Below are 19,141 nucleotides of genomic sequence, written 5' to 3' on the forward strand. Positions count from 1 at the left end.
AAAACATTCATTTGTTTCTTTCTTTATTCAGGTGTCCTAGAAACCTTACTGCTTGTAAGTTTGGTCCTTGGGCAAGTTTTTCTTGATGTCGGAACTTTCAGCTTCAAATAGTGCAAATAGTGATCTTAAGCTATGCGTGGGGTAGAATAGTGTCTGTCATCTTTGTGAGCCTTGGTACAGTTAAGAATACCTACTTTGTGATAATGAATTCACTAAAATACCAAACAGTTAGGTTATTATATCTTTGACTCCTCAATTTGATTTTCTAAAGTAAATTGTGGTGAGAGGAAAACTTGAAGCTAATCTGTTTTCTCAGCTCATGAGACTGTTCTGGGACAGCATACTAGTAGGAACTTGATTTTGGACCTGACTTAGAAATTAAAAATGGTGTGAAACAAGAAACATTTTTAAACATTTAAAGTTTCAGGCCAGGGATTACTCATCTATCAGGGCAATTGTTTCTCCAATAGAAAAGCAAATAATAAAGCTTAAAAAGGTATTGGTGAATTTCATAGGACATAGTAGCTTAGACTTTTTATTTATAGTCAAATTAATTCAAGCACTGATAGCTATTCTATATCTGCTTCTGTTTAAAAAATTAATTCTTCTTTGCTGTTTCTGTTTAATGCTGCTTCTGTTTAAAAAATTAATTCTGAGAAAATGGGTATAGTCTTCAAACTCTTGGACTGCTTTGGTTGAAAATCAAGGAAAGAGGTTGATTGCAGGAGGTCTGGTACCCAGAGCCCAGGACTTTGCTATCCTTAGGAATACAGTACTCAGCAGCAGATGCTGTATGCTTTGGTTTCTTCTGTGTAAAGAGTGATTCCTTCTCATGCGCCCCCTTTCTGGAAAGTAGTAGCCTCTGTATTTCACCCTGTTGGCACAGTCCTAGTCACTGTTCCACTCACTGTTGGGTCGTGGGTTGCCATTGGAAAACTACCCCGTGGAACTTTTATTTATAGTGACTTGTAAAAATTCTGAATCTCTCTCTTTAAGAATTTTTGTGTTTTGAGTCAAACAATTTTTCTTGTGAAGTTTTATTTAAAAGAAATTAGCATTCATTTAATATCTACCAAATACTAAGTACTTACACGTATATTAATTTAACCTTCATAATAACTCTTTAAGGAAGGTATGTTGTATCTCATTTTACAGATGGGGACATAGAGGTTCAGAGAGTTAAGCAATTTCTCAGGTTCACAGATATAATACATGAGAGGCCTGGGGTTTAAGTCCCTACTCTAAACCTTTTCCCTACACCACAGTTTTCCTTCTGGCAGTAGATTCTGTTAAGTCTGATAGCAGTTTTCCAGTTCTGCATACCATGGATGCCAATTAAAGATTTACTTTTGAAAAAATAAAAAAAATATTAAATGGATTAAGCATGATAATTGTAAAACTTTTTTAATTTTTGGAAACTATGAGGTGGTGTTTATATCAGAAGAAAAAAACAACTGTATAAATGATGCAGGATTCTTTCCCATAAAAAAACTTGGGGAAACTAGGAATTCTGTGACTTGGTAGGGGTGCATATAAGGTACTTGGTAAAGAATAGTCATGTTGGTCTGTTATAATGGTAACTCAAACAACTCTGTGCAATGATAATGGAGAAAATTGGATTCTCATGTTCTAGTAGAGCTGTTTATGATAATATGCTACCAGAAGATGCAAGTGAGAAACTTAAAGCAAATAGCTATGAGGAAGGGAGGCATGGTGGAAGTAGAGAAGGAGAAATACAAGGTAGAAGCACTTTAGGGTTTTATTTTTGTGTGTGTGTGAAACAAGACTGCTTGGTGTATATAAATAATTTGAAATTTTGGGTTGATGGTGAAAACATTTCTTCATCTTTCACAGACAATTTATAAAAATCCATGTCCTTATGTATGGGCCTTTTCTATTTCTTTCCTGCAGAAGTTCGGGTATATATAATGTTATATGATAAATTTTAAGAAGATATCTAAATTACTCTGAATTTTCTGAAAAAAACTCTAGATGGGTGGTGGGTTAAATATAAACTGCTCAAGTACCTCATCTTGTTTTCTTTCTTTCAGATTGTCCTTACATTTACTTTTGTAGTGAAAGAGCTTCAATTGTACCTGATGGTTCTTTTGTGGCTTCTCTGGTTAGAGCTAGAAGGTAGAAATTTGATCTCTTCTCTGTACCTTGAAATGAAGGGGCAGTGACATCCTTATCTTATCTCTCAATGGTCTGTATAGGGATATAATTAAATGTTGATCATTTAGGCTAACCAGAAAAAGCATGATAGGGAAAGCATGGATAGTTAACAACCAACAAATAGTTGTTATAAAATTTTCTGTATGAAAACTACAGCCCTATATGCCAATGTCATTATAACTACTTCTGTAACCAATTTTGTTGTCAAACTGGAATGAGAGTCAAATAAATTGCTTAAAGATTACCTGCTTCTCTCTCTCTTTCTTTCTCTTTCATTGTTAGCCAGTAATTAAAATCCTCCAACCATAGAAGTAAAAAGGAAAGAAAAAGTAAAGATAACAAATCTTTTGACTAAGCTTGGATTAAATGAGTATCTAGGCTAACAAATATTAAAAAAAAAATTCTATAGGAAATGTACAAGTTAGTAAAGAAAATTCAGATAATACTTGAAAATAGTTAATAATCAATTTAATTTAGATTTACTATCAGTTACCTTTATTTAAATCTGCCCTGGAGTTAGACCACCTGAGTTTAAATTCTGCCTTCTGTATTAACTGTGTACAACCTTATGCAAGTTTTAATTTTTTTCAGAAAGACATTTTTTGTGCCCTTTTTCCTTATCTGCAAAATAGGGATAATGACATTATTTAACTCCTAGAGCTATTTTAAGAACTAAATGAGATAATACATGCAACAGTGCTCAGCACTGGGACTGGTACTTTCTAAGCATCTAGTAAATACTATCTATGTATCTTTTCAACTGTCTCTCCAACATTCATCCATCCATCCATCCATCCATCTATTGATCCATATTCATTCACTTATTTGTCTTTCCATCCATTAGAATATGTAGAACTTTTAAACTACGAAGTGAAATTAATTGGCCAGGGGCTGGTAGAAGAGGAGATAGCCCTAGAAAACCACTTTATGTCAGGAATCTAGAAGCTTTACTTGAAATCCTCTGGTGAAGTACAATACCCTAAATTTATTTCTACCTATTCATTCAATAATATTTAAATAACTGGCCAAATATTAGTCAAGTATTTTCTTTGTGCAACATATTGTATTAGGTACAGTAGAAACACAGCAAAGTCTAGGATTTTCTTCTTGTCCTTAAAAAATTTGTAATTACTTATTAAAAATATAATGATGTCACACATATTTTAAAAAGATATGTAAGATGGTATGTATTGATTGTTGAATGAGTGGTATAAAAAAATACATTTTCAGAGCACTTACTAGGCATGATTGGTGAATTATAGTTACCTGGGATGGTCTCAGTTGGTTTCCTAGAGATACAAAAGCAAGTTGAAGAAAGAATGGAGAGACAGGCAAAGAAAAGAGTGAGAGGCAGTAATAAGTGAAGTTTGAGTATAGCAGTATAGTTAGAATAAAAGGGTTAATTGTAGACCACTAGAAGATAAGTTTAGAAAGATTGGTTGGATTTGCATGGAGGACCTCAAATGCCAGAGTTAGGAGTTTGGACTTTTTTCTGTCTTTAGGAAAGAGCTATTGACTTATCTTGATCTGATAAAAGGAGTGTTGGTAAGATTGATTTGGAGGGGGGAGATACTGAAATTAAGGAATCCAGTTTAGAGTCTCTTGCAAAAGTCTAGGTAAGAAGTATAATAGAGTCCTGTGCTAAAGTGGTTATGAATATGGTAAGAAGGTATGAACTTAAGAAACATTATTAAGGGAGAGTTGATGGAGCTTAGTGATGGGCTAGCAATAAGGATCAAAGATTAAACAGAAAAGATGGACATAGTTTTCTTGTTTTGCACTTGGATGATTCTGAGAATCATGTTCTTCTGGGTGTGAATGAATGAGGGAGGATGTTGAGGAAAATAATGATGAATCTAATTTTAAGTTTGTTGACTATGACATAGCAGAGTACATCTTGGTATAGATATCTAGCAGTCATTTGAGGACTGTTGTATTTCAGGGAAATGAGAGAGTGCTCAGCGTTGTGGATATAGATGTAAAAATCATATGAGTTAGATGTTAAGGAATGAGATGCTTGGTAGAAAGAATACAGAGAGGATAACGTTTCGGTAGGTAGCATTAACATGTGAGTAGTAGTTCTGTGGTTTTGTATACATTTTAATTTAACAAAATAAACTATTTGCTCATCCCTTCTTTCTGATTTTCCCTCTCTTTCATCCCAATGTTATTGACTGTCTATAATGTAGTATGCACTGTGCTGTGTACTGGGGATCCAGTAATGAACAAGAGAAACATGATCTCTATCCTTAAGGAACATATAGAATAAGCTTCTTTTTATATATAAAACAAAATCTTTTTATGTTTTCTATTTTTCTTCCACTTACTACTATAAGCTCATGATACTATCTATACAAGCATTTATCTTTCTGGGTCTGGAAGACATTCTCTGACAACATATTTCTTTTCTTTTCCTTGCTGATATTTTTACTGTTATTACATTGTAATGACTATTCTTTAGGAACATAATTTTAGGAAAGTATTAAGTTATTCATGATTAAAGTTATAAAACCACTGATCACATCCCCTCTACTGGGAGGTTTTCATTGTGTTAAGCTTATAAGTAAAATCCCTTAAAAAAACACTTTATGATATTATTTGGAAGTTGGCAAGGTAAGGGAAAAAATCTTTTCCTATAACAGCCTTATTTCTCACATCCAGACTTCGCTTAATGATATCAAATTTATCTCAACTTGCCATAAGACTTCCAACTAGAGATTGGACTTTGCCTTTTTCCTGTTTCTATTATCCTAATTCTGCTTCTGATTTAATCACAAAGTCAACCTAGTGTCTTCATCTAACCTTTATCCTAAAATATAACCCTCCCCTAACTAAAGGGAGGAATGGGGGAATAGGAATGCAATACAAGATTGATTAGCCATTTTAGATTTATAAAGGATGAAAGAATCATTCTAAGGAATGATCTATCAGATGCAAATGTCTGAATTTATATGCAAAGGTTTAAACTTAGGGAATTATATGTTGTTGACAGTCCCTAATTCATTCCAATTCCACTCTCCTGCAGTTTTTCTTTCTCTTACTTAATCCATTTTTTAGTTAGAGGATTATAAGTGATATTATTTAGAACGGAGGTATCAGGTAAAAATGGAGTATCAGGCATTAGCTTGTTAGTATGATATACTTTTATAAAAGCAATTATTATTACATTATTAATTTACATATTATTAATATGTAAATAATATTACAAATTAATAATATGTAAATAATATTACATATTATTACATGATATACATTATTACCCTGGCTGGTGTGGTTCAGTGGATTGAGTGCTAGCCTGTGAACTGAAAGATCACCAGGTCAATTCCCAGTCAGGCGCAAGCCTGGGTTGTGGGCCAGGTCCCTAGTTGGGGGCATGTGAGAGGCAACAGGTACCTCTTGCACATCGATGTTTCTCTCCCTCTCTTTCTCCCTCCCTTCCCCTCTTTCTAAAAATAAATAAAATCTTTAAAAAAAAAGAAGATATTATTGATGAAGGAAGAAAATCCCTATGTTATAAGTGTTTTGCTAATGGGAAGGGTAGTTTTTGACATATTGGAAGAAATGTAAATCTGGATGCTTTAAATTTTGAGTTAGATATAAAATCACTTTACTAAAATACAGTTTGGAGCAATATTTATATTTATATCTTAGGAATCTTCAGGGTATGGGAGAAGCATGTCAAATTTTCAGTGCTTTAATACTAACCCATGTTTGGGTTACTGAAATCACTTTGATAGTGGGCCAATCCAGCCACCAAATTTGGATGAGAATTCTAGATGCTGAGTGTCCCAATAATAGCTATGGACATGTACCCTATGCTCAGTTATTTTTCTAAACTTGGATAAAAATGCTAAATCAATTTCATGAGGTGAATTTTCAACCTCAAAAATACAGGCTACTTTAGAAGACAAAAATAAGGCATAACTTTTTCTTTGAAGGAAAAATTAAGACAAAGTCTTTTGGGGTTGGACCCTACCTGTATTTTCAACATTCAGAATGGTTTCTAGGCTAGAAAGAAATTTCTGAAAGCTTGGTTTTTATAATGGATGTGCTGCTGACATACACTTAACATTATCAGCCCAAATGGCAGTGATATAATTTGCAGGCCTTCTATTCTGTCTGGAAAGTTGTACTGCTCTTAATTGGTATTTGTATTCACTTTTTATGAATTGGTCTTTCTTGTTGTTTTTCATTTTAATTTAATGTAAGACTAATAAATCTTATTGTTAAATAACATAAACATTGCATCATAGCATTCGGTATTAAAATGCACTCCTTTTTGGGCGAAGCCAGAGAGATGTGTTTACTTTGTAGAGACATTTAGATTTGATTTTTTGTTTTCTTCATGGTAATTATGTTTGCACTTTGCTGATCACTAGTTGTGCATTATTACAATGGAAGGTGACAATTTGATTGTCTTCAATTGGCGAAACAAGTAATTTTATATTCACTAAGCTGTCAGGTAACACTAACTCACAGTACTAAGAGCTCCTGGCAATGCGGCTTGGCACCTATATTTAACTGCTTTGATGCTTGTGTAACCTCTGCTGAATCAGAAATACTTTGCCTGCTGGAAATGGTTTTCAGTGTTGTACAATGAGGTTTTCATTAAGTAGACAAACTGAAAATGAACTGCAAAGCCACAGTTGTTTCTCTCCTCCCCTTTCTCCTTGGCCCCTCCCCTTTCCCCCTCTTGCCCCTTCCCTCTCCCTTTCCTCTTGCCCCTCCCCCTTCCTCCTTTTATTTGATTGGAACCTGAAATGTATACCTTATTACATGAAAGAGAGGAATTGCTGGATTGCTTTATTTAGCTAAAGGAGAATCTCAGAGATTAGCTTATTTATATAATTTTGTTCACTGTCATGATGTGTGAGCCTTCATTTTTTGAAACAACCTTTAACTCTCAATTTTCATTTTTCTCTTTTCTTCTGGCAGTATTAAAAAGTGAAAAATAGAGGTAAGCATGGAAAAGTATTCAGTGACACTTCCTACCTTTTCTCTCTGAGAAGTTAGTGTTCTGGTTTATAATTTTTATTAGTAATTGGATAAGATGTCTTATAATTGGGCTTCCATACTTGTGTCTTTCAAGCTGACAAACACATGTTTGATATTCACTTTAGCAATTATGGTTCTCATTTCATGTGAAGAGGAGATTCAAAGTGAATGTATATTAATAAATTCACTCATATAGCTTTCTTTCACTCAAGCCATATCGAGGTCCTTCATTTGAATTATGAAGTCATTGTGCTTGATTGAAATCCTCTCAGTGTATATTTATAGTTGCTATTGTTTGGTTTTGCTCTTATTGTTAAGTGACTGATTTTATTTTTATATTTTGGGCCTGGCTTTCCAAAGCAAAGATCCCAGCAAATTACTGGTAAATAAACTGTGAGAAAAACTCAATATTATTTCTATTAGGCAAAAAGTATAGATAGAGGTTACATGAAGTCAAGTTGTTTTGATCCTGGGAAGCAACTGGATACTCAGAAACACATGTAATAATTATAGGTTTTCCATAGGCAGTCCAGCAGGCAGGCCAGTGGTTAGGCTGGTCGCCTGCCTCTTCCAGCAGATACTAACCAATTAAACAGAGGTGGTTACGTGATGTAACATTATCAGGAGAAACAATTCATGAGTCAAAGCATTCCAAGACATATGAGCTCTAGTCCAAAGAACAGTCTTAAGCTATATAAAGTGACAGCAATATTGTCAGCTAAATATAAACTCTAGAAACACAAACTTTGATGACTTGAGAAGAATCTGTTCCAGGTAGTCCCTGTTTTGTAAGAACCTCAGAAGGCCTTTGGAGACAATTTTGGTACTTTGCTGTGAAAAATGAGAAGGCTTAGGTAAGCTAAAGTCCATTAATTTAAGCCCCTTCATAGACATACTTCAAGGGCTTCAAGCATATTTCATTTGTCCCATCTCTATTGATTTGACAGCTATCTCAAATCAGTGAGTTTTCTTCCAACAGATACTGCCTGCATATGTTACCAAATATGTTCTGGAAGAGCCACAACAAACTTGAAAAGTTACTCCAAGGTAGCTCTGAAAGCCGTTACCTTCTTTTTCACTAAATTTTTCTCATTAAACTGGTGGCAGAGAAAAACCTGGCAGAAGCATTGGGAAGTTTGAGGGTGTGGAACTGGGGAGAGGAGGTCATGCTGGATAAAACAATTCAAGGAATCAGTAACAACCCACAGGCTTAACCCAAATGAAACAGGAAAAGTGTTAAAAGGGATGTCTTCATTTTAATGTCTGGAATCAGAGTTCCTCCCCCAAGCTGTCCCATCATCCTTAAATGTAGGAATTAGAAGTATAGGAAGGTTTTAAATCATTCTTTGCCCTATTGGGTGGATTGGCATCCTTTGTAGGGGTTTCTGGGTATTGTGCATTTTGGCAGCTGAACATATCTGTTACTCATGCTCCTTAGAATGAGAGGCACTTATTATATTTTTTGAAAGTCAGTTGTTTATTTCTCATTATCAGATCAATTGCAGGATTGAATTAACAATGAATTATGTGACTGGAATAAGTCTACATTGGTAGCCTGAGACCCCAGTTGCCACAAAACAAAAACAAAAACAAAAAAGTGACTGTTGGCCTGAATTTTTAATTTTTTCTTTAAGTAAACCAACTATTAAAGTGCTACTTTATGTTCAAAACAGGGCTCCTTTTGAATAAATGTAACACACCTACAAAGTGAATAGTTTTTGGTAATAATGTTAGAAGTAATGAAAACATTAAAAAAATCAGGTTAAAAGTATAGTTCTAGTAAATTCAGTGGCTCCTATCTATAGTTACATTAAATATCAAATGAGAGTTTGGAGGTGGATTATTTTTCTCAAAGAGTAGTAAAGAAAAAAAGTAATTTGAAATGGCTATGTCTTATAACAAAGTTGCTTTAAATAATTTTAACTTTTAAACATATACAAATAACTGTTCTTTTAAATAACAATATCCAACCAGAAAGGTTTAAAGTTCTAGAAAGTATGATTTTGTGAAATAGAGAATTTAATGTGTACATATCCAATCCTCACCATTTTATTTAGTCTTGGACCAGCTAATCTTGATTTTTTGTTAAAGGATATAAAATAAATTTACTGTCTGAGTAGGTTTGTAATGGTCTAAACATTCAGATTTTATAGTGGGGTTTTGGAATAAAATAATTATCATCTTTCTAGAGGTACTGCTACGGACTTCCTAGAAAACATTATCCATTACAGAAGACTTTATCTCTGACAGTCTTATTCCCAAAAGTCCTAAGCCCTGAAGTTCTTTCCAATGGTCTGGCATCCTGGGAATTCACTTGATCTGCTGGGCAGATACATTTCAAACTTGGAGAACACATGATGGGAATTTAGCTTTATGTGTCCCAAAGATATGTAATTCTCTTTGGAGGTTTTACTTGATAATAGCTATGCCCCAGAAAACCATCTTGTTTAACCAATGTGATAAGTTGACAATGTAGTTTTTCTCTCTGATTATAATGTACTCTGTGTAGTCAATACACTGGTACCATGTGAGTGTAATTTCCTCTTTTATTTTATCTCCAATGCACTGTATTATAAATAAACAGTTAAAAAAAAACACCAAACAAATCTGTTGCATCTCCTTTTAAGATTGTACCACTGTAGACACTTGTTCTAGTAAAGTAGAATTGGGCGCATTTGATTGCATTTAAATTTTTCATGCTTCAGCAGTTTGGCTTGGAGCACAGTAAAGAAAAATCCCATGAGCGAGGATCGTTTAGAATAATAGAACTTGATTTTGTGTATTATAGCAGCAACATTTGCGCTGCTTTAGTTAGGGTTGTGTCAGCACTTCCATTATAACCCCCTGTTTTCAGGGGGTATAACTAGGGAGATTTTTTTTTAATACAAATTAAAAAAACAATTCATGTGAATGATTTTTAAGTTATAGTGCAAAAATAAAACAAAATAAAGTCACATGGAAATTGACCATTTTCACAAGGATTCTTATTCTTTTGCTTATTAGTTATGTATGGCAGCAGCTAAAGTAAGATACTATTCTAATATACTGGGGGTGAAAGTTTTTGTAATGGAAAATTACTGATATGAGCATTAAAAATAAAAGTAAGCATCTGATGTGACATTATAAAGCATTAAAACAGGTGTATATTTGATTTTTAAATTTCTGAAGAAAGTAGCCATGGTGCAGTGGTTATATTAAAAGCATTACCAAGAGGCTTTGCAGCTTCTAGAACACTGTTTAGTTGATCTAGTAAAATGTTTTAAAAGGGAAAGTTAAACTAAAGAAATGAAATGAATGAGGACGTAATCAGTAAATTGAAGGACTCTTTAATAAAGTAATTGTGCAAAAAATAATCAGTAAATCGAATCTAATAATCAGTGAATCTGACTTATTTAATAAACTGTGCTTTAACATGCATTTGTACACACTTTCCTTTTAAAAATACGTTGAAATCACCACCCCAAACAAAAACTAAAACAAAATCAAATTAAAAAAACCCTGAGCCCTGGTCAATGTGGCTCAGTTAGTTGGAGCGTCATCCCATAAACCAAAGGGTTGTGGGTTTAATTCCCAGTCAGAACACATGCCTAGGTTGGGGGTTTGGCCTCTGGTACGAGGCAAGTGATTGACATTTCTCTCCCTTTCTCTCACCCTCCCTTCCCCTCTCTCTAAAAATCAATAAAAAAATAAAAAAATAAAAACAAAAAACAAACCTGAAACAAGCCCAGCAATTTTATCAAAAGACAGTGCCCAGAGTGGAGCAATACTAGTCACAAAAACAAAATCATCTTTTTCTTTGCTAACAACATATTCGAGAACTATAGTAAACACAAGAAACTTAAGTAAAATATAGTATGGAAAATTATTCTTCTTGGAATAAAAAAATGTTAATTCCTTTGCTAAAGGCAGAGATTCCAAAGTTGAGTATGCCACAAAGTTGAGTGAGCATTATTGTCCTACCTTCCACCTCTTCTTGTCCCTTAACGATGGTGTGAACTGAGGCTGAACAGTCAGATTTAATATTTTTTTTTTGCAGTCTATTTTTAATTTTCAACCTTGATGCACATTTGTATTTGTTAGGTACACAATAAGACAAATTGTGTGATGTTATAAAATAGGTAGCTTTCCTGAATGGTCACTGGAGGAATCACCAGAAGACTGTTGATGAAGTAGAGGTGAAGCCTTTCCTCACTAATTGTGTTCAGCGTGTAATTTCTAAACTTCCCTCTGAATTTTGATTTTCAATTAACACTCCCCATTTGAAGATAATTTTCTATTTAATGTAATTGCAGGAAATAATTTATTGGCTGATTAAGACTGAGGGCCCAGCCTTCCTTAAGAAAACACTCTAACAAACCAGCCTTTAAACTCAACTCATGGCTTTGGACAGATTTAGTCTATTTTTACAGCTGCATGGTTGTGTTTAATTAGGATTGTGCAGTATTGTTCATTGGTGCAGTTTGCAGTTGAAATTATTCTTAAGAGACTTTTGCATTTTGTGTCATGATTAATTTATACTAAAGCAACAATCACAGACATTGCTTTTAGAAGGAGCCAAGTCACTTTATATTAAGAGGATGTTTGTTGGGGAGCTAAGTCCCTATGAGTTTTGGATTATGACTTTCAATTGTATTGAACAGTTTTAAAATCAGCAGTAAATTCATTCTTTTGTTCTTAATGTGAATGATTACATTATTGATACTGTCATTATCTGAACTATGAAAACATTCTTGTTGTCTATGGCAAGCTCTTGATAAACGCATGTGACTGTTATAATTTGCCTGGTTTTACTGTAGTATTTATGAGGCCAGTGAAATAAACTCTAGTAAGGGTGTCCAACCTTTTGGCATCTCTGGGCCACAGTGGAAGAAGAGTTTTCTTGGACCTTACAATAAATACATTATGACACATAATCATAAAAAAATCTCATAATGTTTTAAGTAAATTTATTATTTTGTGTTTGGATACATTCATAGCCATCCTGAGCTGCATATGGCCTGCAGGCCACAGGTGGGACACCCAGAGTGATTCCTGTGGACTAAGAAATATCTTTTGGCATCATTTTCCTTAAGTGTGTATACATTTGTCCATTTGTTAGTATTTATACAAATTGGTTAAGAATATCCTTACCTCATTCTTTGATATAGTACTCTTTAGAACATTTTATTTCTTCTCAAAGAAAATAGACATTCTTCTGTACTTTCTTCCCCATTTTATTTTTTAGTATCAAGTCTAATAGATGAAACTTTCATATTTGTAGAATGATTATTATAAGTAGGTATCAGCATTTTAATGTTTCAAAGCACTTCAAAAACCTATGATGCTTTTATTTAGAACTGTGTATAATTAGATTAGCTGATCTTATCTTAATTTTTTTCACTGTAGGACACTAAATCTGAACCCCCTCATTAATTGTGAGAAATTTAGCATTAGCTGTTAAATCCTATGTGAAACATGGGCTGCTACATAAAAACTACTGTTTAAATTGGAATTAACTTAATTATTTTTCTTTGCACTTGATATTTCCTTCACTGCAATATTCATGAAAGCATGTGACAGATTTGTAAATTTAACTGTTAATCTCAGATTTCTAGACCCTTTAATCAGTATTTATTTGTCTGTAGAAACAGTACTAGCAAGTTAATGATTTGCTAATTTGAAAAATGCTCATGTGGTTTCCTATGTTAACTGATTTGTGCATTTTTAAAAAAATGGTATGAAATCAATTCATGTTAAAGAGCAATTAAGGTGGAGATTTTATTCCTTTCGTTACACAGCAATTTTAGAGCTAAATACGCTATAAACCAAAAATGACATAAAGTTTTAGAAAAGATGCTCAATTGCCCCTTATTTTAATATACAAACTTTTGGTGGTTTTTTCCTAAACATTTTGCTAAGAAAATCATCTTGATAAACTAATATTATAAAAGGTTTGAAGTTCTGTTTAATAATAATGATTTTCTGATTTATATGAAAGCATAGACTGGAGACCTTATGCTGAATGTAATCAATGTTTATTTGTAGATACATAGATGGATGTTCAGTAATTGTTTCTGGAGCTTTGAAAATATTATGTATTGTAAGCATTTTGCTATTTTTATACTAAATGCTTTGAATCTTGTTTATATTTTCTAATATAAAAAAGGTATAGTTGTTTCACATGCTCAATACAAATGTTATAGAACTGCCTTAAGACTAATCTAACAGTATCAGCCACTCAATCAATGTGTCACCTAAAAGTTAAATTACAGCAATTGACACAGCTTGAAGGTCTTTAGAAAGGATCACATTGACACTAAACAATGTTAGGCCTAGCACTCAATACAAGGTGTAAACTAAGAAGTTAGGACCAAATTTCCCTAGGACTTTCATCATAGGTTACTTACTCTTTTGATTATATTATCTTACACAGACTTCTTTTGTTCTGATGTAAAGCATAAGTGAAATTTGGATATATGTACTTATAAATCATCTTCCAGACTGGCTCATTTCCCAGTTCATTCTTTTTTTTTTTCTGTTGCTAGACAAATCAACCAAATTACTCTCAGAAAGCTTATAATCTAGTTGGGAGAACTGGGGGGAAATACACACATACATACACTATACATAATGAAAACTTATCCCCAAAAACTTCATTTCTAGATTGGTAAGAGAGAAAAATATGCAGCAATTACCGGGAAGAGTTTTCAAGTTAAAATGAAAAAGAGGAAGTGGAATAGATAAGCTAAGGGTTCTTTTCCAGTGGTTTAGAGTAGGTGGTAAACATCTCTGAAGTTAGAGAACTTTTCTTTTTTCTTGAATTAGTCAAATGTATGGGTGTTTTTTTGTTTTTGGTTTTTTTTTGGTCATCAACAGTCCTTTTTAATTTATGCTGTTGCTTTCTTCTGCAGAAGAATGTCTTCCAAGCAAGCCACCTCTCCATTTGCCTGTTCAGCTGATGGAGAGGAAGCGATGACCCAAGATTTGACCTCAAGGGAAAAGGAAGAGAGCAGTGATCAACATGTGGCCTCCCATCTGCCTCTGCACCCCATAATGCACAACAAACCTCACTCTGAGGAGCTACCAACACTTGTCAATACCATTCAACAAGATGCTGACTGGGACAGTGTTCTGTCGTCTCAGCAAAGAATGGTGAGCTTTTAAAATCTAACCACTGTCACTAAGTGTGTTGGTTAGTATGACCTCATTACAAATAGATGTTTTAGAGAAAGCTCAAAATACATATCATGAGAGTTCATTATGCTCATATCATAAAACAACCACTATATATATTATTAATATTATTGTAACTGGGAAAAATTGGAAAATGGTTTGTGATTTAGTTTTTGTCCATTATTAGGTCACCTTGCCAAAAGATATTTAATTTAATTTTGGGGGAGATCTGGTTTTCATATTCTCTGAATCTCTGAATTTAAGGTAATGAAGTTGATAAATACCAAAAATAGGTAGGATCAAATTATGTGTGGCTGTGTAATCATATTGAAAGACTATATTTAGCAAACATGTCTACATGAATGAGATCATATGGAGGATACATCTTCTGTGAGGAAACGCAGGTATTTTTCATTTTTGACAGACTTTCTTGATTTATAAAAAAAATTTTCTCACTTATGTTCCTATATAGTAATTTCAAAAGCACATACCAAACTTCTGAGTATCATTCCATCAGACTGCAGGACTTTTCTCTAAAAGTAGTAGCAACAACATCAAATACATGCAGTGTGTTAGCCAGCTTTCTCATGTTAAATTCTGTCTTTAACCATTAAAACAGAAACCACAGTAAGTAGAATTCATTATATAACTTAAAGCAAAAAGATTAATTTTTTAGCATCTAGAACTGACCAAAACCTTAACATATATTATTTGTTAAAATTTTTAAACTCTGTTTTACATTACTTAACTTCTGCTTAAGTTAATTAATGAAAAATATTTCAAGTGGGCAATTAACAAAAATTTTATTCCTTAATTAAAAGTAAGATAATATTTAAAAATGCCTTTACTACTAATAACATATTATTAAATTCTTGCTCTATGCTTAAGTCTCAAATCAAATTCAAAGACTTGATTTCATAATTTATGGATGCAAACACTTCTTTTTTAGATGATTTTGCAGACATAACTAGCCATCTGGGGTAGTAGGTGATATTTAGGAAATTGGAAGAAAAAAATGAGGCTTTTCTAGACTAACTTTAGATTCAAAGGGTATCATCGTTATAAAATTAGATAGATTCGCTGAAAGGTTTATTTTCCTTAAATAGGGCAAAGAGAGAAGGTATATAACAAAGCAAGACTAAAAGTCTGTGTTTCTGATTGAACTTGAGTGGTTCATTTTATACCTCCAAGATAGCATGGGTGAAATAGATATCCAGTCACTGCCACTGGCTTTTTGGCAAGATATTAGGACTATGTGTTATTTTTATTTCAATAAATACTTATGTAGCACCTTCTCTGGGCTCAGCATTCTGCTAGGTGCTGGTGAATGAAACATGCATGATTATGCCTTCATGGAGTTTATATCTAGGAGGAGGAACATAAACAAACAAACATATACATGCATATATACACAGATCTATAATTAAAATTGTGATATGTAATAGGAAGAAAAAGAACAGAGTGCTATGTGAAAATATAGCATCAACCTAATTTAGAATGGATAGGTAGGAATGCCCTCGCTGACCTAAGGATGATAGGAATGAGCCAGGCAAAGAGTGGAAGAAGGAGTAAAAATATCAAAGGGGATAGCATATATGAAATATTTGAGGTGAAAAAACATAGCTGAGTTTCAGGAAATTTAAGATAGTCTTGGTGGCTGGAGTGTAATGAGAGATGATGCAATGTAGCATCAGTTGTGGTTGGAGAGATTGGTAAGGGCTACATCCAACAAGACCTTATGGATAACATTACAGAAGTAAGATCTGATTTTAAGTACAATGGAAAGGCATTAAAGCGTTTAAGAATATTCCAAACAGATGATTCTGGTTGTAGTATGGGTGGATGTGAGGGAGACTGAGTAAAAGGAGGAAGATAGATCTGTTGGGAGGCTGTTTTAGAAATTCAGGTGAGAGGTGGTAGTAGCTTGGATTAGGGTGGAGGCCAATCGGATAGAGAGAAGGGGTATCGGGTACAGAGAAGGGGACTGTTGCTTTCATGCCAAGTATAGCTATGGGCAGATAATAGCAAACTGGAAAATTTCCATTGAGGCAGAAATGATAGAGTTCAAATTTTACTTTTTTAAAGAACACTTTGCTTATTTTTTTCAGTATAATTTTGTGTGTCTCTTGGCAAATGTCAAATTGCTTCTATGAGTTATTCTCAAAATTTTATAATCTAAAATTTTGTCAGAAAATAGATATATTAATAATGTGCTTACCAAATTCACATTAAGTGGAATTCATGGTAATATAAAATAGTTCAAATTCACAAATATGTTATATATTAGTCTAAAAGAAATCATTCTTGTTGAAAGTGTTTTCAAACTTTCACTCTCTTTTGAAGTCAAGCATTGCTTTCCACTGGACCCATTGTATATTCTGAATGTCTGGAAGTCAAAATATTTTGCTTTAACTCCCACTCTATAGTATTTCCCAGCTGTGTACTTATATGGTACAGTAAAAGGATTTAACAAATGGGAAATAGCAGCTGCATTTGGAAATTCCCTTTGTGCTCCCTTTTCATTCAATAGATTCAATACTGTATACTGTGTAACAACTGTAACATCAGACCTGTAATGACTTATATTGCAAGTATCATATCACCAAACAATTTTTCTTCACAGGAAAGAAAAACAATACAAGGATTTTAGGTTTCTGGGTAGCCCTTTAACTTACACATAATGTGTGTATGTATGTGTGTGTGTGCGCGCGTGTATGTTGGGGAGGGGATACTGCCATGAAAGTAAAATTTATTAAATATTTTACCTCATCCTACTTTCAAGAAAATATAAAGCCCAAAAGGATTTTTATGAAGTTAAGTGAAATGTGTAGTTCTCCTCATTGTATCATATCTGTTACTTACTGTAATTGAACCCCATAAAATAGCTATGGTGAAATAAAATTTAAAAGAAAGTCTAAAAAACAACAAAAGTTCTGTTAGCACCTATTCAGTTTCCATTGTTATTTACTTTCTCTAATGGCCTTCCCTCGGAACAGTTAGAAACTGGCACTAAAAGTTTCTTATCTACTGGGTTCAGAAAGGGTTTTACTTTGAACATCAAGACCACAGAGGAGCTTTTCTGTAAGAGAGGGTAAGGAAGGAAAAAGCAGAGAAGTTCTGTTTATCCCTACTTCCTGATTAGAAAAAAATCTTTAAATGTTAAAATTCTGGTTATTTATTTTGAGGTGGCACTCCAATAAAATATGAGAGACCACGTAGTTTCAAAGAAGTAAAAGCATTTATTATGGCATAAGTAAAGAAGGAAAATAGAAATTTTAGAGATCAGTGTTCAAAGACCAATTTGAGATAAAAAAGTTTTAAACTCCAATTTTAATTACAATTACTTATGGATGAAAAAGATGTTAATTTTAAATTTAGTATAGTGTATTAATTGGTAAGATCCATTTGAAGGCTGAAAAGTTAGTGTAAATAAGAATTCACTGTCCCTGTTCGCTATGACAATCATTACTATTTTCATTGTGTTGCCGGTATACCAGCACCTTTTTTTGGTGGAGTAATATTGACAATGTCCCTTCAAATATGTTTTTTATTCCCATTAGGCCCAATTTGTTAAGGAGGAATAAATCCACATAATTTTTTCATGGAAAAATGTTTTTAATGTTAACAAGCATAGAGGAATATTTTGTGGAAGCATTTAGTGGCCTGCATGTGATACCATGTTGTAATGACTATCTGTTAAATATTTATTACTTGGGTATGTAGGACCTACTAAGTTCCAGGCACAGGGACTTTCTTGTGAATAAGATGGAAGAGATCTCTGCTATCATGGAACTTAGATTCTAGTAGTGTGACACGCAATAAAGAAGTTTTTCAGGGTGAGACAACTTTAGAAAATAATAAGTGCAATGAAAAAATTAAATAAGCAACTGTGATTGAGAAGGCTGCTTTAAACTGTCCAAGGAAGGTCTTTTTGAAGAGGTGATACTTGAGCTGAGATTTGAAATAATGAGAGGGAGCCAACTATGCAAAACTTTGGAGTAAGTGCAAAAGCCTTTTGGTGGGTGGTGCATTTGAGCAACAGAAAACAACAGAATGGCTCAGGTGGAATGGGTGAGGGAGAGGACAGTCTGAGAAAAAATCAAGGAGGCAGGCAGGCAGATGGCAGGTACTGTTGGGTATCATAGACTGAAGTTAGGTGTTTGGACTTTAAGTGCAAGAGGAAGCCACTGGAGGATTTTAAGTGAGACTAACTGATTGGATTTACGTTTTTGAAAGATTACATTGGCTGCTGTGTGGAGAATGGGTTGTAGGAGATAACACCAAAAACAACACTTATTAAGAAAACTATTGCACTAGTGGGGGTGAGAGTTTGATGATAAGTGGAAGGGTGAACAATTAGGGAGGTTAATCTTTGAGGAGTTCCCATAGATTGTGAAGAAGAAAAGGTTCACGCAGAGGGTGAGGAGACTATTTTAAGTAATGTGCATGTGGGCAGACATTGAGTCAAGAATGAACAGGAAATGAAGTTGCTGAGTCCAGGGAGGCGGGGAGAGCGTAGGCTTCTCCTGGACAAAGAGTGGTCCAATGTGAGGACAGAAGCTTTGAGGAAACTGTAGGTGACTTCTGGGGTGGCCCATGGGGATGTGGGTAAGGCACCAACAGTGTCTCTTACAAGATTTAGAAAGTGACAAGATTGTAAGTGGAACCTTCTCTACACATGTGCACGTGCACAATTACATGCATGTTTATATTGATATATATTTTAAACCAAAATGGGGTTATATGCACCTGGCTTTTAACTACTAGTCCCATTAAGTAGAAATAACCATGCTGGATTCTCAGTGCCAGAATATCAGAA

The 19,141-nt window shown here is 33.8% G+C and overlaps 1 protein-coding gene across 25 annotated transcripts in view; it reads left to right on the forward strand.

The window, feature by feature from the left end:
* Positions 1-19,141, forward strand: part of SOX6 (SRY-box transcription factor 6) — a 606,402-nt gene that overhangs the window by 230,894 nt on the left and 356,367 nt on the right. For 24 of the 25 annotated variants that reach the window (XM_054586042.1, XM_054586045.1, XM_054586046.1 and 21 more), the window contains one exon: positions 14,061-14,301. In XM_054586042.1, the coding sequence (XP_054442017.1) occupies positions 14,065-14,301 (237 nt within the window). In that variant the 5' untranslated portion in view covers positions 14,061-14,064. Of the gene's footprint in view, positions 1-7,110; positions 7,133-14,060; positions 14,302-19,141 lie in introns of all 25 variants that reach the window. The other variant, XM_054586044.1, reaches the window with a different exon arrangement.

Source organism: Pteronotus mesoamericanus, unplaced genomic scaffold (assembly GCF_021234165.1).
Source record: "Pteronotus mesoamericanus isolate MK-2021 breed Mesoamerican mustached bat unplaced genomic scaffold, CSHL_Meso_final contig_90, whole genome shotgun sequence".
NCBI lineage: Eukaryota > Metazoa > Chordata > Mammalia > Chiroptera > Mormoopidae > Pteronotus > Pteronotus mesoamericanus.